Source organism: Hyperolius riggenbachi, chromosome 7 (genome assembly GCF_040937935.1).
Source record: "Hyperolius riggenbachi isolate aHypRig1 chromosome 7, aHypRig1.pri, whole genome shotgun sequence".
In the NCBI taxonomy this organism is placed as follows: domain Eukaryota; kingdom Metazoa; phylum Chordata; class Amphibia; order Anura; family Hyperoliidae; genus Hyperolius; species Hyperolius riggenbachi.
The window spans coordinates 130,765,659-130,793,026 of NC_090652.1; the positions used below are offsets into that span (position 1 = coordinate 130,765,659).

Below are 27,368 nucleotides of genomic sequence, written 5' to 3' on the forward strand. Positions count from 1 at the left end.
CAGGTGGCTACGCCACTGCAGAATAAAACATACAAACCACCCCCTCGAGAAAATGCCATATGTCTATCAGACCTAAAGGGTGTATCTACATATATTAGACAATATTACAACAGGACTAGGAATTGGGACAGTTGTCTTGCATGCCTCCTATTTTTGCCTAAAAGAGAAGCAAATCCATTTGGCAGTGCCGAATCTACCATAAGGCATGTGCCTACTGGCGCCTGATGATAGAAAGGCGTCTCACTTCCCTCTCCAAGTGCCTCATTCCCTCCTTCCCTATGGAGAGTCCTGGGTGGAGTGTAAATGAGAGGTTACTCATCCTGCTCTTGCCATTCCACTGATAAATGCTCCCTTCAGTTGGCTACCTAATACTAAGGGGCACCTGTAGCTACCTATGACGGGCAAGGAAAGTAAGCAGGAGTGACAGCTGGGCCAGCCAGCACACCTGCGGTGCAATTCGGCAGGGGGTTGTAGATTTATGGAGGGCAGAGTCTAGGATGCCAAGACATCTGTGCCTATAGGCTCCTGTGGTGTAAATCCGGGCTTGCCATTTGGGATTTGGTTGATAACACAGATATTAAAGGAAACCTGAGACAAATTGCATCTCAGGTTTTATACTTACCTGGGGCTAGAGATGGCCCGAACCTCCAATTTTAGGTTCGCGAACGGGGTTCGGTTCGCGTGAACTTTCGCGAATCGCAATAGACTTCAATGGGGAGGCGAACTTGGAAAACTAGAAAAAATTATGCTGGCCACAAAAGTGATGTAAAAGATGTTGCAAGGGGTCTAACACCTGGAGGGGGGCATGGTTGAGTGGGATAGACGTCAAAAGTCCCATAAAAAATCTGGATTTGACGCAAAGCCGTGTTTTAAGGGCAGAAATCACATTGAATGCTAAATTGCAGGCCTAAACTGCTTTATAACATCTTGCAGTGTAATCCCTCTTCTTCCGTTTTCCTTCTCCTGTCTTGTCTTCCAGGGATTTGTAGGATGTCAAAAGCCAGCCTACATACATTGGCCGGGAATCAAACCCAGGTCAACTGCTTGGAAGGCAGCTATGCTCACCGCTATACCACCAACACCACATGCTGAATCCAGCCTAGCATGTACCATTGGGATTTACCCAAGAGAAAAATGAGCTTGCTTAGGGATTTGTAGGATGACAAAAGCAACCTCACATACATTGGCCAGGAATCTAACCCAGGTCAACTGCTTGGAAGGCAGCTATGCTCACCACCACTATACCACCAACTCTACATGCTGAAGCCAGCCTAGCATGTAACATTGTGATATACCCAAGAGAAAAATGAGCTTGCTTAGGGATTTGTAGGATGTCAAAAGCAACCTCACATACATTGGCCAGGAATCGAACCCAGGTCAACTGCTTGGAAGGCAGTTATGCTCACCACTATACCACCAACACTACATGCTGAAGCCAGCCTAGCATGTACCATTGTGATATACACAAGAGAAAAATGAGTTTGCTTAGGGATTTGTAGGATTTCAAAAGCAACCTCATATACATTGGCCAGGAATCTAACCCAGGTCAACTGCTTGGAAGGCAGCTATGCTCACCACTGTACCACCAACACTACACGCTGAAGCCAGCCTTGCATGTACCATTGTGATATACCCAAGATAAAAATGAGCTTGCTTAGGGATTTGTAGGATGTCAAAAGCAACCTCACATACATTGGCTAGGAATCAAACCCAGGTCAACTGCTTGGAAGGCAGCTATGCTCACCACTATACCACCAACACTACATGCTGAAGCCAGCCTAGCATGTACCATTGTGATATACCCAAGAGAAAAATGAGCATGCTTAGGGATTTGTAGGATGTCAAAAGCAATCTCACATACATTGGCCAGGAATCAAACCCAGGTCAACTGCTTGGAAGGCAGCTATGCTCACCACTGTACCACCAACACTACATGCTGAAGCCAGCCTAGCATGTACCATTGTGATATACCCAAGAGAAAAATGAGCTTGCTTATTTGCCTAATTTGCTAGATGAAAGCAGTGGGACACACGGTGATACTGCTTGCATGCTTCAATTCAAGACTTCAGAAAGATCATGTGCCCCCTGGATGATGCTGGTGTAACACACACAGCAAAGGACAGCAATTTGAAGTCTGGAAGATTCCAGGGCAAGGGTTGGAAGGATGAAAAGCTAGGTGGCCATGCAACCATTCCTGCTAACCTAAAGCTTACTTGTGTCTTACAACACATTGGCTTAAGACTTTACCAAATCCAATGCTCCAATATGGGGAAGCTTCTCTGTTTGCTTTTTTTTTTTTTTTTAAGTGTGGTGTCACAGTTCACTCATCTCTTCAACTACAAGAAAGGCCCAGGAGTAGTCCTAGCTACCCAAATATCTATGTTACGGCAGGGCCCTCATTACACTTTCTCTTACAGGGCTATGGAAACCGTTTTGCCCATGCAATAAAGTGAGGTGCAAAAATGAAATCATGCCTAGCAGAGGATGGTTTCGATCCATCAACCTCTAGGTTATGGGCCCAGCACGCTTCTGCTGCACCACTCTGCTTACGTTTGTATATAATCTTTAAGTTTAAAAAGGGTACATTAGTTGAAATAGTTACACTACTATCTATGTTACAGTAAGGCCCTAATGACACTTTCTTTTACGGTGCTATGGCCACCGATTGGCCCATGTGGTATAGCAAGGTGTAAAAATCAAAGTACACCTAGCAGAGGATAGTTTTGATCCATCGACCTCTGGGTTATGGACTCAGCACACTTCTGCTGCACCACTCTGCTGCTGTACAGCAGATGCTTCGTTGTAGGAAAAAGTTGAGTGAGACCGCTTAGCCTTACGGAAAAATGGGCACTCCTTTGCCTACTTCTTTCTGGCCTTTGTCATCATGAAAGGATCATAGAAATATATGTAGAAATTTGATATATACAGGTTTTGTTTAAAGTGGCATTAAACTTCTTGGAGCAGACTTTTTTCCTACCTCCACAAGACACACGTGCATCTACATAAAATCGTTTAGCAACAACTGTGTGCAGTCTCTGTGGTGCAATCAGTTAGCATGTTTGGCTGTTAACCAAAAGGTTGTTGGTTTAAGCCCAGAGAGAGAAAGAGATGATTCTACATGGCTATCTGGGGTTCTATTTGGACAACTGTTGAATGCAAAAGGCAAGGCTGTCCCTGGGTGGGCTTGGACCACCAACCTTTCGGTTAATAGCTGAATGTGCTAACCGATTGTGCCTCAGAGACTGTGCATACAGTTGCTGTTGAATTATTTTATGGTGATGTATGTGTGTCTTTGGAGAGAGGAAGTAAGTCTGCTCCAAGAAGTTTCAGCATGTAGTGTTGGTGGTATAGTGGTGAGCATAACTGCCTTCCAAGCAGCTAACCTGGGTTTGATTCCTGGCTAATGTATGTGAGCTGGCTTTTGACATCCTACAAATCACTGGAAGACAAGATCCCTGGAAGACAAGGGAGGAAGGGGAGGAAGGGAGAAGAAAAAAAAGCACAAGAATAAGATTAGCTCTCAAAAGAGCTGTTGTGGGGTGCTATTTCAGGAATAAGAATCAGCCAGGAGCAAGCTAACAAGCTTACAAGAGCCTAACTAATCTTTCCCTATGAGAGTCTGCCAGCAGCTTGCCCTTCACTAATTACTGTAGGGACACAAACGACTGTAATGGCCGGCGCTGCCTGCCTTATATAAAGGGTGGGGTGGCTCCAGGAGATAGTGTAGCCTGATTGGCTACAATGGGCCTGCTGACTGTAATGTAGAGGGTCAAAGTTGACCCTAATGGGGTACTATGGGGGCGAACCGAAGTTCCGGGAAAATTTGCGCTCGCCCAAAGTTTGCCTGGAATCGTTCGGGCCATCTCCACCTGGGGCTTCCTTGAGGCCACTCAGTCCCTCGCTGTCTCCCGGATAGTTCCTGTCCCCTATATTCTGGCTGAGTCATGCTTTGTCACCTGGTGTGGCCTTGCTGCACGCACCCCCACATCGTGCTCCTGCACAGTAACTACTACGATAGGAGATTGCATGCACAGTGAAGCGCGACTCGGCCATCCATCGGGGGACAGGAGCTGCCACAAGAGACAACAAAGGACCGTGCAGCCTCAACGGGGCCCCAGGTGAGTATAAAACCTGAGATGTAGTTCATCTCAGAGAGAGTACCATATAACAGAAGAGGTGCAATTGTTGCAATACAATTATTAAAGGCAATTTTATTTCCCACCACCTCTTGGGAGAAATGATTTGCCACTTTTGTGCTACCGTACTTTTGTGGTGTATGACCTCAAATGTCCATGTGGTGTAGGTCATGTTTATAGGACCCCATGGATGGTGTGATTTAGCAAAACATGATAAGGGTTTTACCCATATCCCATATTTGAACAAACACCCCCCTATCCCCAGAATAAAAGCACAGACTGCTGAGGTGGATTTAAATGGCCAAAGCAGCCTTTGATTAAATAATTACAAAAAAAAATATAATTAAGGAACTACAACCCCTAAGGGAGTGGCAGACACAAAAAAACAGCAGCACCTCTCAACAACTAAAAAACACTTGAGTATTACTGGACCTCTGAAGGCTCCCCTTAACCTGGCTGCAATGGCAAAAAGGAAAAACTAATAACCCCAACAACTAAACCTTTTAAAAGAAACAACACTGAACACTTCGGAAGCAACTCAAGAGCAACTAAATAAAGGGGACGGGAGGATAGGAGATCAGATTTCCTGACAGAGGTCTAAAGGATGAGCCTTCCCCTTCATTTTCCTGTCTCTTCCCAACCACATTAAATTTAGCCTGGGGCAACAAATCCCCATCATGCCACGCTTCTCCCTTTCCTCCAGATACCCTCCAGCATCATCAGATGCCATTCTGGAATGCAACAGGAACATTACTTTGCCCTGGGCAACAGAAGTTATGATACCTCTGTATCCAGGCACTTTGTACGGTGTGGCCATACTACATCACTTGAGGTGGTTTGTGCTGCAAACAGATCCACCTACCTTCCTTACGAGAGGGGATAAAAATACGCTGTAACTGCATCGATGGGTCAACTGGATCATTGCTTAATGAATGGCAATATTTTATTAGGGTGTTTAATCTTATGAGTTATGGTGAATATGCTTCAGAAACATGAGCTGAATGTTAAAAAATAACTCCAGCTAAGGTGGTATTGATGATTCATGTATGAAGATTTATTATTGTATATTGGATTGATTATTGGGATTCATGAGTGTTTCCTAGTTCAATAGGGGTAGGTGTATATGTGTAGTTCCCATTTCCAGTGGTCCCATTTCGCATTGACCCCACTCGTCTTTGGAAGTATTAGGGGATGTGAATACTTCCGAAACTTTCATGAGGACTTCCAAAAGTGTATTTGGCCAGTTGGTCAAACAACTTTCATGGGGGGACGTTGGTGGACCAAAGGCATGGAGAGAGGACTGGGAAGGCTCTACAAGATCCAGAGCCTTCCTTTTGCATAGGTGAGTATCTTTTTTTTTCAGTTGTACTTCAGTATTACTTTCAAGAAATGTAGTGTAATAGTGCTTACTCCTTTCTGAAAAACCCCGGTTACCTGGCTTTCACTAGCCTCAGTATTTCCTCATTTGATGACTCAGAATGAGCATGCTGCAAGTAAAGTCAGAATGAGGTCATAACTCCTAATCTGCATGACTGTTAAATTCTATGACTCAGAAAACATCCCAGCTAATCGATCAACATGACAGACAGGAAATTACAATATTCAGAAGGAGGAAAGTGATTGCAGGCGTCATATTTCTGTCAGAGGATTCCTTTAAAAGACCTATCGAATTACCAAATTCGGTTAACATATGAATGAACGACGGGTGTATACATAAGTAGGGGGCGCTTGCATACTATATGCCCTATATTCTTATACGGGAGGTTTGGCGCTTAAAGCTTTAAATCTTAGACAACTGTCTTCTTGTAAGAAGGTACAAAGTAAAAATTACTCAGATTTGCAAATCACATTCTGCTTTATTGCATAAAGGTTAACTAGACCTACTAATGAACAATTACTACTCTATAAAACAAAGGGAAGGAGTCTGCAAGACTGGAATATTAATACAAAAAAAAAGGTAATTCCTTCCAAAGAATAGTAGCGCATATTAAATAATAAAAAAGGCAAATTCATTTTAAAATGGAGCCTCATACACTAATCTCCTTTAATAGACTGAATATAATACCAATTTAAATTATAATTGTAGTCGAAGATGGTTTGTAAGCCTTTTTGCCATTAAAAGATAAAAAGCCAGCTCTGGTTCTGCAGCGTGTGCATTGCTTTCCATTGCTAACTTTACATTGTTGCATGAGTCATAGGGAAATCTTATCAGAAAAGATTAATGTAAAATCTAATATGTCAGGAATCTGCATAGAGATTTTAATAAGGATATAACATCAGTATCAGTGGCTGTTAGATAACGGTTTCTACATATCTATATGGACGGCTTCTGTCAAGATTAGAAAAAAAAAATGAAAACATCATTTGGTGCTGAGTCTGCTGACCAACAGCAATGCAAAAGAAATTATAACAGACACTGGGTCCCAGCTGGGCAATGACATTAATTGCCCAAATCTCTAGGTTGTCTGTGATGCAGCTTTCTCATTCAATCGCTTTCTCTCTTCCTCTCTCTCTCTCTCTCCTTCTCACTAGCTCACTCGATCTCTCTCTATTTCCCTCCACCCTCCCAGGGGATTTTAAAAATGCAGTATTTGAATTTGGTGAGTGGTAAAGCCTCTGCCCTAGGACCCATTTGACAAATGAGAAGCCGTGCAGCATCAACACCAGCCGACTGAGCTTCAGTGAGTCAATCTCTCTGCTAGTCAGCAAGCTCCTGTTGGGAAACGGCGAGCTCCCTCTCTTCACTGTCATTGAGGAAGTTACACTGACTCTTCATTAGGCTGCAGGCTTTGGTTAAATCCCTCGGTTTTTTTTTTGTATTCCATCCAGTCTAAGCGGTTTCAGTTTTAATTTGCCTAGTTGCCTTAGCTGACAAATGAACACACGTTTTCAGCACTAGGACAGCGAAAGGGGGAACAAAAGACTTTTTTCAACTTGAAATAACCACAGCTAAAAGACGGTTTAAATCCAGCTGACAAGACAGGACAAACCTGCTTGCATGCTAGCTCCTTCACTTGTTCTACGTCGACTCCAGAGCAACACCATGCAGCATCCTCTGACGGGTGCAACCTGCGTGGCACTGCCGAATGTGGGCATGTGTCCACAGCTCTCTTGTGCCTTGACTTTTATGTACTTGCAGCAGGTAAGTTCTCAATGCCTTGCTCTCTTTCTCCGTTTTGCTATTAACCTCTTCTGTTTGAAGCTGGACTTTGCCATTGTCTTGTTCAGTAGTAGCTGATAAAACTCTGCAATAGCAATACCAGTTTTATTCTCCTCTTTCCTGATTTACCTCTATAGAAATTAAAATGCTGTCTTCCAGCTTCTGTGTGAGATGGGGGAGGAATGCTATTAAACAGCAGACTAGCACAGATTGTTGGTAGTTGATGCTAGAATGCCTGAGCTTGTGAGGTTAAGATGTGAGTCTGCTAGCATCTCATGTATGTGCCCTGTATGCTCTTATCTGAAAATCATGTATTCTGTCTCAAGCTGTAGTGCAAAGGAAACATAACCTGTGCATTAAATGATAACACACAGTAGATTATGTTTCATTATACAGGACTAGGCAGTATTTCATGCCAGTGTGCTTCCTATCTGTACAGTACAGTGTAGCAATCACAGGCAAAGGTTTGCTTAGTAGTTTTTTTCTTAAATAGACTAGCCAGCATTATTTTAATGATATGTAAATGTATCCTTACTGAACCTGAAAAGCTCTGTGTAAACCTAGTAACCTCATAATAGGAAAGCATGGAGATCTCTCTGTGAATGCAGAGCTATTGTGAATATAAATTGTTAAAAAATTATGTATATATATATATGTATATATATATATATATATATATATATATTTATACACACATATACACACACACACAATACACGCACACACATCACGCACACACATTACACACACAGACGCATTGCCACTATTTGACTGTTTGGAGACTTATGTGCAATAATTGTGATGTGGTGTTTTACTTTGTAGCCTTGTGAAAAAAATTTCTTGCTGTAGATCTTGTGAGGGTGTTTCTCATCCCTTGCAATATTGACTGTATACATTCGTTCACCTGTGACTGAAGTTTTGCCCATGGCTTCTCTGCATAGTCGTTAATGGACCTGTCTTCATCACTACATTGCAGTGGCTGTAAAAAAAAAAAAAAAAAGTGTTTTGAAAACTTGTCCACACAGTGTACAATGATAATATGACTTATGTAATATATATATAAATATATATATATATATATATATATACATATATATATATATATGTATATATATATATATATATATATATATATATATATATATATATATATAAAAAAAAACAGTTATTATTATTTTTTAGTTATCTTCTTTCATATACTTATATTAAGCGGTACATGCCGTGTTCATACACATATTGTTTATGTGCCTGTGTTTATGTTTTCTAAGATGTTCATGGGTAGACACACAACAGTGCACAATATTTTCTAGACACCCTTAGCTGCGCCCATGGTATACTCTTAATTCTCTGTGATACTACATGGCATCCATTCAACCGAATTAGCTGATCTTATTAACTCTGCCCCCAACAAAATGTTAACGTCGCAGAGAATTAAAAGCTGACTGTGTAATATTTGTTCCATCCTGCGAATGGGGTTTTATATGACGACGCATATTTTACTGTTTACATTTTAGATGTGTATGGCATGCAATATGCTCCACACACCAGTCAGACCCCTACCTTGCAAAATTCCCCTACACTAGTGGTAGAAGGACCCACCAACTTAGCACAAATGAGAGGGAACACATGATTTATTATCTGTGAATTTTTCTTGCTCACCAGTAATTTCATTAAATAATGATAGATTTCCTTTGTAACTTAATATCATGGTTCACCTGGTGTCCTGAAACAGCCTGAGCCTTTTTATGCCTAGGCAGAAGAGCAAGACAACAGCAAGTTTCAGCTCCTTCTCTTTACCCTGTGGGTCTTGTTGTCACTGTTGCCTACTATAATATATGCATGGTGAAAGATTTATGGGCTTATATATTGTGAATTTTATCCAAGGAAAGGAAAGCAGAGAAGAAGTTAATGCCTTTTGTCTCCAGAGTTAACATGAACATTTGATAGTTACTATATAGATCAACTTTTTTACAGATTGTTTAATTGCTCTTCCTCTCAGTTGTCTGTGTGTTTATGTTTTAATAAATATTTCATTGGCTTTTTATCTGATCTATAGCTCTCTATGCAATGTTTCATGGGACCTAGATAGGTGCAGGTCACATTATTGCATGTAATCAGCTTGTTCATCTGCATGTTAGTAACTGGTATAATAGGTACATTAATTTTTATGATAGGAAAGTGCTTCCAGGTGAGAGGTCAATAAGCCTAAACAGAAAGAGAGCAGTTTAACATAGATGTAATTGTCCTTTGCTGTAATAATTCCATTTTTTATCTACAGTTGTAATACAGCTCTCTAATCCATGCTCTGCAGATTTGGTGCATGCTCCAATTTATAACAAAACAGATTTATAGTTTAATTTCAATTATACTATACATAAAGAGAATTCCAATACATTTTGTAGTGGTTTAGCATACTCAGTTTAAGGCTAGATAACTTGTCCCTCAACCCCTTAAAGTAACCTAATTTGCTTGTTTACTCTCCTAGGAAAAATACTGCTTTTCTTATTTATTTCTTGTAATAAGAAATACGTGGTTGGGGATAGCTGTGTATTGGTGATGTGTTATGGCATACAATGTTTTTTTTTTTTTAACCCTTTAGCTAGCATGTGATTCAGATCTGCAGCTTAAAGTCCTGTTGCACTCTTGAAATATATTTTATTAAATATATAGCTTATTCGCATATAGTTTTGCTCACACGCCTCTGCTAGATCTCATCATGACGTTTGTGTAGGGAGTACATAAAAGCCGACACACAATGCATACTATAAATTAAAAAAAATACAAAATATTAGATAAAAACATCAATTATATGTGTTTGATATATATAATCATGATATATATTCATTTTACTTTGTGTATATATATATATATATATATTTACTGACAACAGCATGTTTTGCCTGTGCAGTTGTGTCGTCACCAGATTGTCAAAATATTTTCTTTGTTTTGCCATTTTCAAAATCACACTTCTATAGTACACAAGATGCCCTATACAATATAACATAGCTCAATGGATAGGATGTGAATAACTATAATTGAGCTATATTATGTACTCCTGTCATTAATGCAAAGTCCAAATTCAATGTCAGAAATAATGTCACCATTGCAAGTGCAGAAAAGTTTAATATGTCCTTTAATTTATGTTCATTTGTTTACATTCACAAAGTTCACAAATCACTGGTGTTTACTATGTTATGGAAATGCTACTATGGTTCTGAATACAGTTTCTTAAAGACTTCCCAATCTCACAGGAACTTTTTATGCTGCGTGATACATTCGCTCATATACATACTATGCTGTAGAACAGTTAGCGTTTGCACCTGTAAGTGTATTCTGCCAGGTTTCTGATGGCAACTTTACTTTGGCGTTTTTTCTTATTATTTTACATTTTGCAGAGTCAAACTTTTTCGTATGTATTTTTCACAAACTTTTTTTATTTTACTAACCTTTTCAAAACTGTAACACTTTAACATGAAGAGACATTAAAATATAGGTGTAGAAAAAAGATGGCGATCTTTCGCATGTTACTTTATTTACTGTGTAGTTTTGATCTTTCTTTAAAGAGCTCATGAAATGTGCACTGCATATTACACCCACCAATCCACCATGTGACCTCTTTGCACTCAGCACTGGGAGTAATAAGTTCCATGAGGTTTAATTCTAAGTAATAGGATAGATTAGTGGGGACTTCTATAGTGTGCTTCCTGTTAGATTTACAGTTATTTTAAGTAAATGTCATTAAAAGGTTTGTTTACACATGTGCAGTGCAAGTGCAAGCACAACAGTTATTTACTAACGTTACACACTTATTTAATACTGCTCTTCTTTCCTGTTTACCTGTACTAAATGAAGTTCTAGAATCAATATATATAAATATATATATATATATATATATATATATATAAATATATATATAAATATATATATATATATATATATATATATATATATATATATATATATATATATATATATGAATATATTCCATAATACGCTACAACCTAAATAAGTGAACAAGCAGCAGGTACATTTATTTATAACTGTAAGGTTGAGGTGCCATCACCAGAAGAGTGGTTATGATGATAATGATACAGGTTTTATATTTTTTTTTTCAATTTACAGATCCTTCATAACATTATGACATGAAAAAAGAATATAAGAAAAAAACACCTGTTACCCTAGTTAGATAGTTAGAGACAGGCAGAGGTTTATAGCTCTTTAGCTTAGCATGTGAGCAGGTACTATGGAATTTCTTTATCCCTTAATTATTTAGTTGACAGTGCTACAGTAGTCAGGTTCAAGCTGTTCAGTTGTTTACATTCAGACCTTTGTTTTCCAATTTCTGGAGAACCACCGTGGGATACTGTATATAACTCCAGTAAAAAATGACGCATATACAGCCGAACTCTATATAAAATCCATGTAGATGGTTGTTGAGTGTGTTCATAAGGGTTAAGTTGTTTAAGTATTTACGAACCTCTTATGCCCAATGGAGTGGGTGCATGCGCATGTTTTTGCGTATAATGCCTGTTAACTGTACAGATATTTCTGGTTGTGTAAGAGCTCTTTGATATAAATGTAGTTTCCATCTCAGCATGCAGAAGCTTGTTCAAGGGGTGAAAAGGTGTTTTTTTATGGCTTTGCATTTTTAAATGAGGGTTTTAAATGTATTTTTTGTGTTATGGCATTTTCCCATTTGCTCATAAAAGGGGTGATCAGAAGCATTCAGTTTATTGCTGTCATGTGTGTTATTACTAAATAACCAGTAAAACAATAAAAAAAAACATTCTTACATTAACAGTACAGTGCAGGTAAGCATGTTGCCAGAGTAAGCATAAAGTCATTAACTATAGGCACTGCACCATTAACTATGTGCACTGCACCATTCCTTAACATGACAGACTTTATTCTGCATTGCAGGACAAATCAGGTACAGTGTGATATAGAACTGTGGTCGTAATGAGGCCCTTGGTGCTTATATATATTGACCAAAGGCAACAAATTTGAACTATCCAAAAGTATGCAAAAGTCTGCAGCAGGTGTATTATTAAAATCATTTATTCTCAAACATGCACTTGCTATGCTTCCTTTGGCTAGTTTTAGCATTTAGAAAGAAAACTGTGAATTTCAGCTACCAGGAAGTGTTGATAAACAAATAAAAAAGTGAGATAGATACATAACAGACCATACTGGTGATGACTGATCAATAAAAGTTCATACGGGACATACGGAAAAAAAAAGTAGAGCGATAGTTCAGAGCAAACAATCAGAAATGTATTTTTTGTATCACAGGCAAACTATGATTGGTTCCTTTGAACTACTATTTTGTCCTGTCTACTTTACACCTGTCTTGATGAATCATCCTCGGTGCAAAATATTTATTCATATCTTGGTACAGAGTGATTTCTGAAAGTATTATTTTAATACTCAGAAAAATAAGGTAGTTATCTTAAGGTTTTATGCCCACAGCCACACTATTTAAATGACCACGGCATAAACATTCGCTGTCTTACTGGCCACTTAAATACGTTTGTGCCCCTTTCCCCATAGTTTGCTAGTCCACGTTTCGTTCATAAAAGACAACAGTCTTGCTTTGTTTAGGTACCTTAAATCATACTCTGTTCATATAAATTTTACCAAATTATCTTACAGTTGGCCTTGCCTTTTCTATTCCTCTCATAAGCATGATTCGTGGGAGTTGTTTTACAAAATGAAATCATCTGCGAAGTGAGAATAATTTAACTAAACCAGAGACATTTGCTCGTCCTGAAAATACTTATATTGAAAGTAAATGAATGGAAATTTCTAGATTTTTTTTAATTCGAGAATTGGCAGTTAGGAAATGATGGGCTTGCAAGATTACCTATCAGCTGTGAGCGCATGTTACCCAAAGGAAATAAGAACTGCATTCCTTAAATAGACCACATGTTAACTCACTCAGCATTTTTTGATGTGTAGTCAAATTGATGAACAAATTATGCTTTTAAACCAGCATTTGTGTTTGTGTTTGGACTTCTGGAAAATGTTGTGTTGTTTCTGCAAGGGTTTTCACAGCCGTTTGTGCCCCAGCTGGAGAGATACCTTGTCCCAGCACAAGATACCTTGGCCCATATGCAATTAACTTTTTCTCCTTACTTTTCTCCTAGGAGATAATTTTTCATCTTCTATTTTAAATAACTTTTCAGCACTTTGCAAGTTAAAAAGTACCAAAAAGTATGTGAAAAAAGTACTATCAACATTATTGTTTTGCTTGCTGGTGGCTTAATATGCATTTTATTGATGAATTTGAAAATATCACCTTAGACAAAACTAAGGAGAAAAAGTTAATTGTGTATGGGAGCTTGTGCCAAAACACCTTGGTCCTTGCTCAATTCACTTTTTTCTTAAGTCTTCTTCTAGGTAATATTTTCACACCTTATCAATAAAATGCCTTTTACGTCAACAGTGACCAAGAAAATACTCAGAATAATGTATACAGTTACTTTTCACCTACTTTTTAGTACTTTTTTAATTGCTGAAAAGTGCTGAAAAGTTACTTTAAGCAGAAATGTAAAAGATATCTCCTAGCAGAAGACTTAGGAGAAAAAGTGAATTGAATATGGGCCCGTATCCCAGATACACAAAAGGGAGAATGGGCTCAAGCCAATTCACTTTTTCTTTTAGGAGATAATTTTTCATCTTCTATTTAAAATAACTTTTTAGCACTTTGCAATTGAAAAAGTACCAAAAAGTAAGTGAAAAAGTAATGTCAAAATTATTGGGAGTATTGTCTTGCTTGCAGTAGACTTAAAAGATGTTTTATAGATAAGATGTACAAATAGTATTTAAAATTTAGGAGGAAAAGTAAATTGGATCGGGCCCAATAACTCTCTCCAAATGAGGGGTTAATTCCTATGTTCGTCAGTAAAACAGGTGTCGTCAGCTTCAGTAATATTTGTATCATTTGTATAATTCCATTCACCATGTGTTTCAGTACTAACTGTCTCAGCGATCGGAAGGGAGGGGACACAGACAGCAATAAAAACATGGTACTGCTGTTTGAAAACTGGTCGAGAATTCTCGTCCAGTTTGCCTTTAGCTGGAGTGCCTCTTTAAAAATCCTTTTTAAGGGTAAACCAGGTATTGATTGACGCTCTGGTCTGCTCAATATGTGTTAGTGATTAAAGTATTTTGTATATGTATATTTTCCTTTAGTCTGCATTGTGCGACTTAGCCCTGAAGAAATAATTAAAAAGAAATCACGTCTTCGGCTGTCTTATCCTGGAACAGACCTTATTGTTCAATTCTACCTCAAAACGACAGGGAAATCCAGATTTTTCCTTTCATGAATGTGTGATGCACTATGTGAGTCTCTATGGCGTGTTGGTATTACACATCTGTATATATTTAGATGGAAATGCATAGGTATTCTGGTTCCTGCTTGCTGAAAACGGTTACAGAATCATACACCGAGCTTGCTGTTCACTTCCCTGGCTTTGTAGTATGCTGTGTTTTAGTGTTGTGTTCGAGGAATCTGGCACATAATATGTAACACTTTTCAGGCTCTCATTTCATAAGTTACTTGTGCCGCAGGAACATAATCACTGCAGCAAATCACCTAAAATGTGAACCCATATGTTGAATTGAGCTTACTCTGCAAGTGGCTGTAGCAGTTGATGGTGAAAGTACTGCATGTGCTATCTGCACTGCAGTCTAATGATGCTGCAGGCACATTGCTCTACTCTGCTGCTTGTCATTGCAATTCCCACTTGGCAGGGATGCTGCCTGGAATCTCAGCAGTGACGTGGAAGATGGGAAAACCCCCCACATGCCCCCAGCAGCCATTGTTATCTCATGCAGGAGAAATCGTAGCTCCAAAACAGGATTTGTGGAAAGCATTAGCGTCATCTTAGCGGTAGACATTCTGCCCTGAGCTTGAACTGGAATGCTGCTTAATAGATCATACTGTACTAACAGGACTTGATTACATAACTATGTCATAATATGAGCAACTGAGCCAAGAGGACCAGAGGAAAAATGCTGCAGCTATTCTTTTACATGTATTGTTCGATTTCACTTACACCCTATTGGATATTGTATCTTTAGGGATACACATCACAAAGCAGAGACTGCCTATGCAGGCATCTCTGTGCAATTATGCAATAATACTCTATTACCAAGTATCAATCTTTAACAAGTAAGCCAAGTAATTATAATAATAACATTAATAGCTTAAGAAATCCCTCTTCATGCTTGTGTGTATTTAAATGTATATACATTTTCATGTAGAATTCACTTTAATGATGCTAATTCTGCAGCCAATTCCTTACATTCCCTAATGCATTTAAATAGATTCAGTCCATATCTTCTTGATTTCCCCTAATATGAACTTGACTAATAAAAGCTAATATCTTTTTTTTTTCAGCAGTGCAATTGAACTAAATGGCTCACTATAGGATTTCTTCCTTTCAATGCTATTTTCACATGATGCTTTGTCTAGTTGACTGAAAAGAAGCCCCCTATTACCAGAAATGCTCACTCACCATCTGTTTTCCTTACAGCTGGGCCTTGAATGATTGCTCAGGGTAGAGACTAGATGTTTTGGATTTGTTTTCTGATTAATGTAACCACTATACCGTCGTCTGACAAAGAAGACGCAAGTGCTGTTTATTCGCCAAACACACAGCCTCATTGTCTGACAAATGAGGCTTTGTAAATCTTTAAATTTGTATGATGATGATGATATGACTATGCAGACATGCCTGTTCACCACAGAGGGCAGTGCTGGGCTCTGAGCAGCGTCACAGCTGAGGGGGAAGTGTGGTTTAGGGTGTAATCAAAGCATCAGGGGCTACCTTAAATGATATAAGAGTAATGTCCTCATGCGTTTTTGCTTCTTTAATTATGGATGTAATGGTAATCTGGATAGGGTTCTGTTTTGCTGCTGTGTTATAGTGACAGTGTCAACTAAGATTTATGTGGTTAGGCGGTATAAATGGGCCATTAACCATGAAAGTGGATATGTAATAGGTGTTATGTGCCTGAATACTTTAATATATGACCGGTAGTCTACACAACACCTTACCAAATTGCAGTCTATGAACGTGGGCGATGTGTTGCTATGTGAAGCAAAATGCGTAGCGAATAGCTGGTGACCACCGGTTTAGAAATACAGATTGTAAGCTTTTAGGGGCAGATATTCAGTTGGTGTCGTAATGCCTTATATGCGCATATCAAAGATGTCTCAGATGATAAGGCACTGAATAATACATAGCACCAGCTCGTCGGTTTACGTCCAGCTATGCTGTCGCCACCTTACGTAATTATGCTTTGTAAATATGAGCGATGTGTGGCACGGTAATAGCTTACATGTTTAGCAGAGCTGATGATTGCAAGCTTTTAGGGTCAGTACTTGTTTGGTGCCAGTTATAAATCTTATAATCATACAGAAAATGTTCTGGATGGCAAAGCATTGAATAATATGTCATGCTATTAAAGAAAAAGTAACAATAATAATATTACTAATAATTATTGTGTGCTTCTCCAAGGCAAATGCATACCCAGGATATTCCTTCTAACATGGTTATCTGACCATATGTCATGTAAATACATTTTTGTGCTTAATTACATACGTTTAAATAATACAAGCCACCGTAAACAGTTTTTTGTTTGTTTGATTGCCCAATAGAAATTGGGAACTGTGCAGTGCAAATAATTTTTTTTTCTCCTTCGCCTTTTGATAACTCGATTATACATTTGTTAGCGGATAGAAAAAAGCATAAGAGCACCGAAGGAAGCTGCATGTTTTCTTTACAATATATACTGTCACTGCATCTGAATATTAAAACTAGACTACTAGCTAATTTCTAAAAAAAAAGGTTCTTTTTTTTTCTATAACAGATGTGGTTACCTGCATGAACCATGCTAGGAAATGAGAGCATTAAAATGACTGAAGAACATTAAAAAGAGTGAACATGACATGAATATATTCAGGAAACTGATTGCTTTGCGTCTTGTATTAGTAACACACTGTTGCCTCTAAGATGGACGCTCTGCAGTGTTTGTAAACAGAGTTTGCTTGTGTTAATCCACTGTCCAGGGAGGTGTTACACTGCTTATTCTCACTGCAGGGGTGCAAAACGGAGCTTTTTTCTCACATGAAATTATGAATTAACCTGTGCGTATCCGCTAACTTACAACAAAATGCTGTAATTATTGTGCATCTTATTCCACGCTGTGTTAAAGCACACCTGAAGTGAGAGGGATATTGAGGCTGATTTATTTATTTCCTTTTAAACAATGCACATTGCCTGATTGTCCTGCTAACGCTCTGCCTCAAATACTTTCAACCATAGACCCTGAACAAGCATAGATATATCAGATTTTTGTGACTGAAGTCTGAGTGGATTAGCCACATGCTTTTTAAGGTTTGTGACTGAGAAGCTGTTGCAGCCAAAGAAATCAGCAGGACTGCCAGGCAACTGGTATTGCTTAAAAGGAAATAATTATGGCAGCCTCCATAACGCTTTCAGTTTAGGTGTATTTTAAGTTTGAATGTAAGCATTTCTTTTGATGAATCGGGCAGCAAACAGTAACAGTTTAAAGAGATACTGAAGCGAAAAAAAGTTATGATATAATGATTTGTTTGTGTAGTACAGCTAAGAAATAAAACATTGTTTTATTCAAGTCAAGTCGCAGAGAGCTCTGTCTTCTGAAGCTTATTATCTCAAGTGTCTGGCACTGTATTGTTTTTTTCCTGCAGAGAACAGTTCAAGAATTTACTAGCCTGCTCTTTAAAATCATTTAGAATGCCGAGTAGTGTGTAAACTGCAAATATTAGAGAATGATCCAATGTTATGAAAAAAAAACTATATAACTGAAAATAAAAATATGAGAATATTTTCTTTGCTACTAATGTACTAGTAATTATCTGTACTACGCAACCAATTCATTATATCATAATATTTTTTTCCACTTAAGTGTCTCTTTAAGTGTGCTTATGATGTATGCTCCTCACTCAGTTTTAGCGGGAGATGTGACAGGTCCTCCCATCAATAACCAAAAATAATCCTTATGAAAATGTTGTGCCAATGGGTTATTTCTGGAATGACATATAAAAAACTGCACTTGCTACAGGTGTTGAAGAATTGCAATGAGAGTAGGAAGTTCTATGACCTTCCAGGTTACAGAAGATTAGACTGTATGTGACTACCTTACTGTTTAAGTTGTAGTTCATTCACCATTTTACTTGTCCTCCTTACCAGCAATACAGCACACATTAGAAAATAAAAACATTCTGCCTGCTGCATTGTTAGTTTGTAAGGTAGTGACAAGAAGAGTGCAGGGCAGACTGTTATCTGCTGCATTGCTTGTCTGTGGATATGTTATTGGGTTGCCCATAGACATAAGAGGAGAAACAAGCAGACAGGATCAAACCACCCGCAAGCAAAGCTCTTTTGTTTTTGCTTCTACCGAAGGAAGGGAGGTGATGTAAAGCCAATCCTGTATCAATTATTGTCTAAATGTGGGTGCCTCATCTTTTGCCACACCTGAAAGCCACTTGTATACCTGTATGAAGTGTTCGCAGAAAAGGGAGCTGTTTATTCTACCACACGTTATTAGTCATGAGAGACGCACTGCTCACTAGCCTGATAGTTTATGGCTGTAGTCTCTAATTGGACTGTCAGGGTTAGTTCACACTCGGTCCCAAGGCCGGATTTATACCTTTAGAGCCCTAGGCCAACTTTCTTGTTGCTTTCCTTCCATCTGCTGGAGCTCTCCCCCATGGCATATGCAGCCTTCCAATTCCATGTGTACTATTCATATACAACAGCACCTCTCTTTCATGCACAGCTCTCTTGGGCAGCAGCACCGCTCTTCCATTGGTTGCTCGGCAGGGGCACCTCTAGCCATTTTGTCACTCCAGGCGAGAAAACCTGTGGCACACCCGCCCCCATGGCGCCACCCATAAAAATAATCGTAATGCGGCAGAGTTTCACCAGGAAATAACTGTAATGCTGCAATGTTTAACCAGAAAATAATTGTAATGTGGCAGCATTTCATCAGAAATTAACAGAAAATACATGTAAGGAAGAAGGCACACGGGGACAGAAGGAAGCATGAGGGTCAGAAGTAGTCACAAAGGAGGACAGAAGGAGTCACACAGGGGGACAGAATGAGGCACAATGGGGGACAAAAGGAGACACAATGGGGAGCAGCATGAGACACAAAGGAGGACAGAAGGAGGCACAGGAGGACAGGAAGAGGTACACAGAGGGGCAGTGGGAGGTACAGGGGACAGAAGAAGGCATGAGGGCCAGAACGAGGCAAAAAAGAGGACAGAAGGAGGCACAGGGGGACTGTAAGGAGGTAAATAGTGGGGCAGAAGGAGGCACAAAGTGGGGCAGAAGGCAGCACAATAGGGACAGATTGAGGCACAAAGGGGGACAAAAGGAGGCACAGATCAAAAGAAGGAGGCACAGAGGGACTGAAGGAGGCACACAGGGGACAGAAGGAGGCGCAAAGGGACAGAAAGAGGCACAATGGGGGACAGAAAAAAGCACACAGGGGGGCAGAAGGAAGCACAGGGAGACAGTGGGAGGAACAAAGGGGGACAGAAGTATGCAAAAAGGGGGACAGAAGAAGGCACAAAAAGGGGACAGAAGACAGCAGAGGGGGGTGTAAGGAGGCACAGACAGACAGAAGGAGGCAGAGGGAGACAGAAAGATCCACAGGGAGACAGAAGAAGGCACAAAGGAGCACAGAAGGAGGCACAGGGGAACAGAGGAAGGCGCAGGGGACAGTAGGAGGCAGAGTGGGACTGAAGGAGAAACAGGGGGCAGAGGTAGCACAAGGGGACAAATAATGGCAAAGGGGACATAAAGAGGCACATGGACACAAAGGAGGCACAAAGAAAGACAGAAGGACAAACAGACATGGCACAAGGGACTGAAGGAGGCACAAGGAGACAGAAGGAGGCACAAAAGGGACAGAAGGAGGCACAAAGGGGTAAAGAAGGATGCACAAGGCACAGAGGTGGCACCTGCCTGCAAATTATACTAAGTAGATGCAGCAGAAGCAAGAAATAGCACACCAATGGAGCGGGGCTTAGTCCAGGGCAGGGCTTAATGTGGGGGTGGGGCTTAACCAGCAACATGGCGCCCCCAGGACCAATGGCACTCCAGGCAATGGCCTGTACTGTCTATGCCTAGAGGCGCCCCTGGTTGCTCTTCACTGTTTTTTCATCTCTACGTTAACCAACAAATGGTATCATCCTGATTCAAAACTCCTTGCTTAACCTCCATGTTTTGTGAGTATAACTTTTAATGCAATTAAAGTTCTGCCTTTGGTAATACACTATGCAGTGCTCCTTTCTCACCTGGATTCTGCAGAGATCACCTGCCAGTACGAATCTGTCTTTTACTTTCAGTCTGGTTACTAACATAACAAATTGATTAAAGAGGAACTCTACTGTAAAAATCTAAATGAATAAAATTACTTACTTGTACAGCATTCAATTATAAATTATGCTGTCAATGTTTGCCCAGTACAGTAATATATAGATATAAGAAGCATTTCTGATGCTGAAACCAGGATAAATAATGTAAAAATTGCTGAATAATTGATTATGCTCTACTAAATGTCATTATGGGGTTTTTATTAAGGGAAATCGAACCTGCTATTCCTCCAGGCATGGCAGGTCTGGCATTTGTACTAACAGCAGCCTGTCACACCATACAATTATACATAATTATGTCAGCTGACAAAGTTCAATGTTTGTATTAGGTGAGATATTGTAACCTGTGAAATCAATTGTTTCTGCAGAGACTGGTCAATTGCCACGTGTCTACTGCTGTCATAGACATGAGATAGTTGTGAGATCTGGCAGAGAATTAAGGAGTCCATACACTATCGTTTTCTCCCATCCGTATCCAGTTGATTTTGTTATTCCGAATCTGCTAGAAATCAATGCAGCAGGCAGTCGGATCAATCGATTGATTTTCAGTTGAATAACTTTTAGCTTTTTGTCCCATAGCGTTGCACTGGATCAATCAGTGCAACACTGTGGTTCAACTGATTTTTAATAGATTTCATTCTGAAATCTATCACAAAATGATAATGATCGCCTCAGCGAACAATCAGTATGCAAGTGGAATACAGAAAGAGACACAGAGAGCCCAATTTTGTGTAGTATGTACTGGTAATATGGGTGAGACAAAGTAAGTATATGATATTAATACTCACAAACCAGGGTTACCTTCTAGGCAAGCACTGTAATGGCAGGTGGGGAGATTAGACCTGTTCCCACTCACTATTAAGAAGTTGCTCTCTGTAGATCAGAAAAAAGGGAGAGACACCCCACCACCAAGGATGGACTTAGAACATGTACAGGCAAACCGAGGCGCCAAAAAGATAAAAGTCGATAAAAAGTTTAAAAATGGGGGGAGGCCGAGGTGGATTTACCTCCTTTAAGTAGATACAACAACCTGTTGATAAAGTTCAACCAAATATTTATTCACATACGCCTGAAAGTGCAACGCGTTTCACAGGCATATCCCACTTCCTCAGGCTATGACCGGAGCATAAAACTCATGTAGGTCTAGTACAAAGCAAAGTGCCTCTGTGTGGCGTGTGAGCGGCACCCGGCGCCCAACCTGCGAGTGATCCAGCAGATGGATCTACGCAACCCCACTGACGCGGATCCCCCTGACAATCCCATTGTTCGCACCACTCTCCCGCTACCCACGTAACGTCACGCATGCGCCACTCATCGTCCCTCCGGCGCCCCCGTGCATAGCAACACAGCGCGGCATCAACTACACAGCTGACACGCGTGTGTGCAGCCCGGCCCAGCGATGCCACCCAAGAGGGTCACCCCAACGGACGGCATCAGTTGTTCATGCAAAATCCTGTGGTGAGCAGAAAATCAAAGCAACCAATACAAATCGAGTTTACGATAATCCAAGCTAATGAAAGGGGATCTATGATTACCTGCATTGGGTTTCTACGCATCTCTTCTTCTATTGTTATAGCCCATAGTCTCATCAGCTGCTTTGCAAGTCATTCTCTGTATACAGCAGACTCCTCATTGAAATGCATTGCATACCATTGTGATATTTTATAGACTTCATTGTAAGCATATTTATTGTGTTATTTATCAAGTACAGATAAAGATTTTTTTTCTTTCCTTCTCACACAGAGTGCTTTATTTTATAACAACTTTGTTTTGTCTGCCTCATAATGCATCTAAGGAAATTCTATTATGCTGTTCTGTTTTAAGCCTGGGTAAAATCCTGCAGGCTTTGAGGTGAAGAAGAGGGGGGAGAAAGAAGTGACAATGGCTTTCTGCAACAGAGTATATCACTTTGCATTAAGAGCTGTAATGACATTAGCGAGAGCTGAAGCTGAACCTTTCCATATGAAAAGATCCCTAAAGGTCTGCAGTCTTTTCAAGGCATTGGTGAAATTGATTTATCAGTTTGAAATTGAAGTATTTAATGCATTGGATTCTCCTGAGGAAATCTTGCCATTCCTTTACTATCATCTCCTATTTGCTTTCCTGCTAGACCAATGCACAGCCATTTTGCCTCTTTTGCATTATATTCTTTTTTTTTTCCTGGCACTGCTGTAAATTTAATTAGACAACAAGCAGAGATGTGAACTGAGAGGATAGCTCATTAATGTGATAGGCTGTTGCAACTCAACATGGGTTATTTACTAATACTGAAATGCATGAGGCGAATTGGCACTTAAAGGCAATCTTCTGGACATCACAGACGTGTCAGTATTATTGCTGATACAGTCAAGATACACATATTTTCTTTCTCTTCTTTTTTTCTTTTTTTTTTTAAATAATGTTGACTTAGCAGTCAGATAAGGATGCAAAAAACTAGGAATATGACCATAGATATGGTCATATTCCTAGTTTTTTGCATGCTTTACAGTGACTAAGCACACACTTATTTCCCATAGTGTTGCCAGAATTTGTTTGCAGTCAGATAAGGATGCTATTATACATCTGCTTAAGGGTCCATCAACACTCGCAGAAAACTCCATTTAGGGGGGAAGAAAACACTTTTTTTTTACTGCAAAAAAACCCAAAACATGAACAACCCAATCAGCCAGCGTGGCCCAGAGTTTGGAGCCAGGGATTTTTTTCTTTCGGCTTTCTCCGGCCGCTCCACACCCGTACTCAACACATGGAAAAAGCATTTTGCAACACAAAACAGCTGTAGTGTGTGTCCCCCTCATCCCCTTTGTATCCCACCTCCTTCCACCGGCTTCACCAAGAATGCATCTAAATGTAAGCATCTTAACGAACAATATAGCGGAAGTAAAGCAGGAAATATCCGATGGTGCCGGAGTCTTGTTCTTTTGGTATGACATGTGACTTTTTTATTTTAGTCAATCAGTATTTTAGTCTGCCGCTGTTCTACCATTCTGCCCCTACAAAGAAACGGTCATACTTGCTTAGCTGAGTTCAAAATGCTGCATGTTTAGTGCTGGGTGGAACGGTAATGTAATGGATAGCACTGTTGCTTTGCAGTGCTTGGGTGTCTGGTGTGGTTTTCTTTTGGAAGTCTGGTTTCCCCCGCATCCCAAAATCATACTGGTAAGTTAATTGGCTCCCCCATGAATATTGAGCTTAGACTTTGATAGCAGGGGAGGACTGGCCAGGGGGGAAAGGGGGAGATTTCCCCCCAGGCTGCCTCTCATTTAATGATTTAGGGCTGGTACAGTGCCTGCTGCATTCAGGTTTTTGTATAAGGCAATGTGAAACATTAGGCTGGCTAAGAGAAATAAAGGTGCAATTACGGAGCAATTAGAGGATGGGTAAGCTGGTAAATGTACACAGCAAGATGCAGAGCAGAGGTTGCCTGCAGAGTCCATAGAAAAAAAACCTTTGTCTGCTTTCACACCATTATAGCTCCCAACTGTCTCTCTTCTGAAGGGACAGTACCTCTATGGACATAAGTGTGTGTGTGTGTGTGGGGGGGAGAGTCTTGGGGAATTAAGGTGGCCATACATCTGTTGTCTCGGCGATCAACCAACTGTTTTGATAATTACTATCGGATTGGGTGAAAATCAGTGCCGCCACAAGCATGCCCAATTGACAATTTGACTGATTTTGGGCGGATATTGGTTGAATCTGAGATGCTGGGAAATCTCAGGCCGATGTGGTTGATTTGGTGCGCAGCAGTGACGACGTGCGATAATTCCGAACGACGGACACAATGGAAACCCCTCGCTGTCATCCCTCCAAATGTATTATGTGACCCCCAGTGCCTGTGCAGTTATACTTTGCCTGTCACATTGCCGTGGAAGTGTCCTTGCTGTATATCCACATGGGCGCCCCACGTGACTACCAGCATGTAGCACGTGGGGTGCGTTTCTGACGTCATTTGGGCTGGGGCTGCCATGGACGGGCCTCTAGTTTGTGTTTTCCCCCCAGGCTGAAACGTCCCAGTCCTCCCCTGTTTGATAGGGACTCTAGCCTCTAGGGACTAGATTGTGAGCTCCTCTGAGAGACATGATTACAGCCGCTTTAAAGTGGACCTTAACTCTTGCACAGGACAGAATGAAAATATAGAGAAATGCACCCTGTATGTATTTAGAGAGTTTAGCCTGTCTAATTCCCCCTGTGTGTCTAACTTGATCTCTCAGCTGTGTCAGCTCAGGATTCTCGACAGTCCTCAGCAGCAGCTAATTTGTAAATACAGTATGTTATCCTTATGTCTGCTTCCATGAAAGCAGGGAGTAGTCACACTGCAGATTTATTGCAGGATGTGTATCAGCTTAAAGTGAACCTCTGGACTAAAAATCTACTCAGCAGAACTGAAAAGGCTTGGTGTTTCTTTAACAGTTTTACGGCATCAGAACTTTGTTTTTCTTACCAAAGCATCATTTTTAGCTGCATTTTTAGCTAAGCTCCACCCATCAAAGAAAACTGCCCGGGCATTTTTTTCCCCTGATGCTGTGCAAAGATTGTTGGGATTTCCTATGTTGTTATTCATGTTGCCTAGCAACCGGGAGGGGTGATAAGCACACAGGACAGTTGGAACTGTGTCTCATGCTCCCTATCACCTCCTTTCAACCAAAAAGATGGCTGCCCCATGAAATCAAACATTTGCCTGTTCTTTTAAAACAGGGTGGGTAAGAGATTATATTACCTATCTATTTTAATTATCATAACTAATGTAACTTAATGACAGTATGTTTGTTTAGGCTGAAGTTCCTCTTTAACAAAGAAATGTTTTTGCTTTTAAAGGGTATTATGGTGTTGCTTATCTTTTAGAGGAAATTCTGAGTTCAGGTCCAAAAAACGAATTGCATGTCACTATCTATAAATGTAAATAAACTGTAAATTCCATACAGATATTGTTCTTAGTGGCACGCCAACGGAGGACCCTAAAGCGCAAGATCTTTTCCACCATGCTTCCCTTGTTCATATGCACATCTTCCACAATGGTTGTTGGATTATGCTTTGCACGTCCAAAAATCATCTAAAGTCTGTTCCAGGCTTTACTTGTGTAAAGGGCAATCAGACAGTTTATTGAAACAATTATTTCTGCAATACTGTTTGAGAGAAAGGGTTCATACATTGAAGTGTTGGATGCTAACAAGCACCTCAGCATCTAACGCTAGTGTGAGATCAACAATGTCAGATAACATGAAGGTAGTTCTGCTAGTTAAGCCATGTCTGGGTAGTAGGTGAAAATAACAAACACATGGGAATATTAACCCTGTGTGCACTGGAGCAGATTTAGATGCTGCATGTGTTGTACAGCAGGCAGTGCAAATTTGGAGCAGGTTCAACAACTTTACTCCAGTTGAGTAGAATGTTAACCTCTGCCTTGTGTTGTACCAAATAAGAAATGTATCTAAACAATTTCTATTATAATTATTGTTTTTATTATGCATTTATATAGCACTTTACATATTTTCACTAACTGTACCTCAGAAGACCTCACAATCTAATCCCTACTATAGACAATCGATGCCTTATGCTCCAACTGTAATCTATGGCTAGTTTTTTGGTGGGGAACAATTACCCTGTATGTTTTTGGGATGTGGGAGGAAACCAGAGTACCCAAAGGAAACCCACACAAATATGGTAAGAACATATTAACTCCATTAAGCTAGAGCCCTGGCCCAGGATGCAAATTGGGGACCTAGCACTGAAAGGTCAGAGTGCTACCCACTACGCTACCATGCTGGCCTGATTTCTCACTGGGATTAAAAAGTTGGCACTAGAAAAATGTCTGGATCAGGCAAAATTGTATTTGACAACCTCCACCACCCTTGTAATCAAGCACAAACATCACTAAATTACTTTGTGATATGAAATCTTAAAGTAAAACCAAAAGTGAACATTAGGTCTCTAATTACCGCGTTTCACCAAAAATAAAACAATGTCTTCTATTAATTTTAGCATCAAAAGATGTGCTAGGGCTTATTTTCATGGGATGTCTTATATTTCTATGAACACACAAGTTTCTGTGCTGTGTGTCCTCCTGCCTTCCCTACTGTGCCACCTCTTCCTCTGCTAGATCCACCACCTATATGCCACTGTGTCCCCCTTGTATCTTTAGTGTCCTCCTGGTGTCACCCTCTGTGCCTGTGTCCTCCTATCCCCTATCCTCCTGTGTCCTCTGCTATGTCTTCCGCTGTCCCTCTTGTCCTTCTGGTATCCCCCTGCATCCTCTTCTTTCCCCCATAGATCCGTTATTGGGCCAATCACTGCACTTGCTGAGTAGCAGCTAGTGCAGTGATTGGCCCAATGATGGAGCCATGGTGCCACCCGTGACACCATCGGCTCCAGTAATAACACAAGTTGCAATCATTTCCCCCTTACTGCCGCTAGGGCTTACTTTCGGGGTAGGGCTTATATTTCTATATGCTCAAAATTCCTGCTAGGGCTTACTTTCAGGGGATGTCTTAATTTCAGGGAAAGAGGGTATCAGTATCTCTGTAACAACTCTCTACAATTTTTTTTTTCAAAGTTTGGTTATGGATTTGTGACATTACTGTAAACAGAAACTGGTCAAAAGATCGTCAAACTTTGGCTCAGCAAGCAGCACAGAGGACAATTA

The 27,368-nt window shown here is 40.2% G+C and overlaps 1 protein-coding gene across 6 annotated transcripts in view; it reads left to right on the top strand.

Annotated features, from left to right (window-relative positions):
* Positions 1-6,669: 6,669 nt before the first annotated feature.
* RBFOX1 (RNA binding fox-1 homolog 1) overlaps positions 6,670-27,368 on the top strand; it is a 967,082-nt gene continuing 946,383 nt past the window's right edge. For 2 of the 6 annotated variants that reach the window (XM_068244644.1, XM_068244642.1), the window contains exon 1: positions 6,671-7,278. In XM_068244644.1, the coding sequence (XP_068100745.1) occupies positions 7,135-7,278 (144 nt within the window). In that variant the 5' untranslated portion in view covers positions 6,671-7,134. Of the gene's footprint in view, positions 7,279-27,368 lie in introns of all 6 variants that reach the window. The other 4 variants (XM_068244640.1, XM_068244647.1, XM_068244641.1 and 1 more) reach the window with 3 other exon arrangements.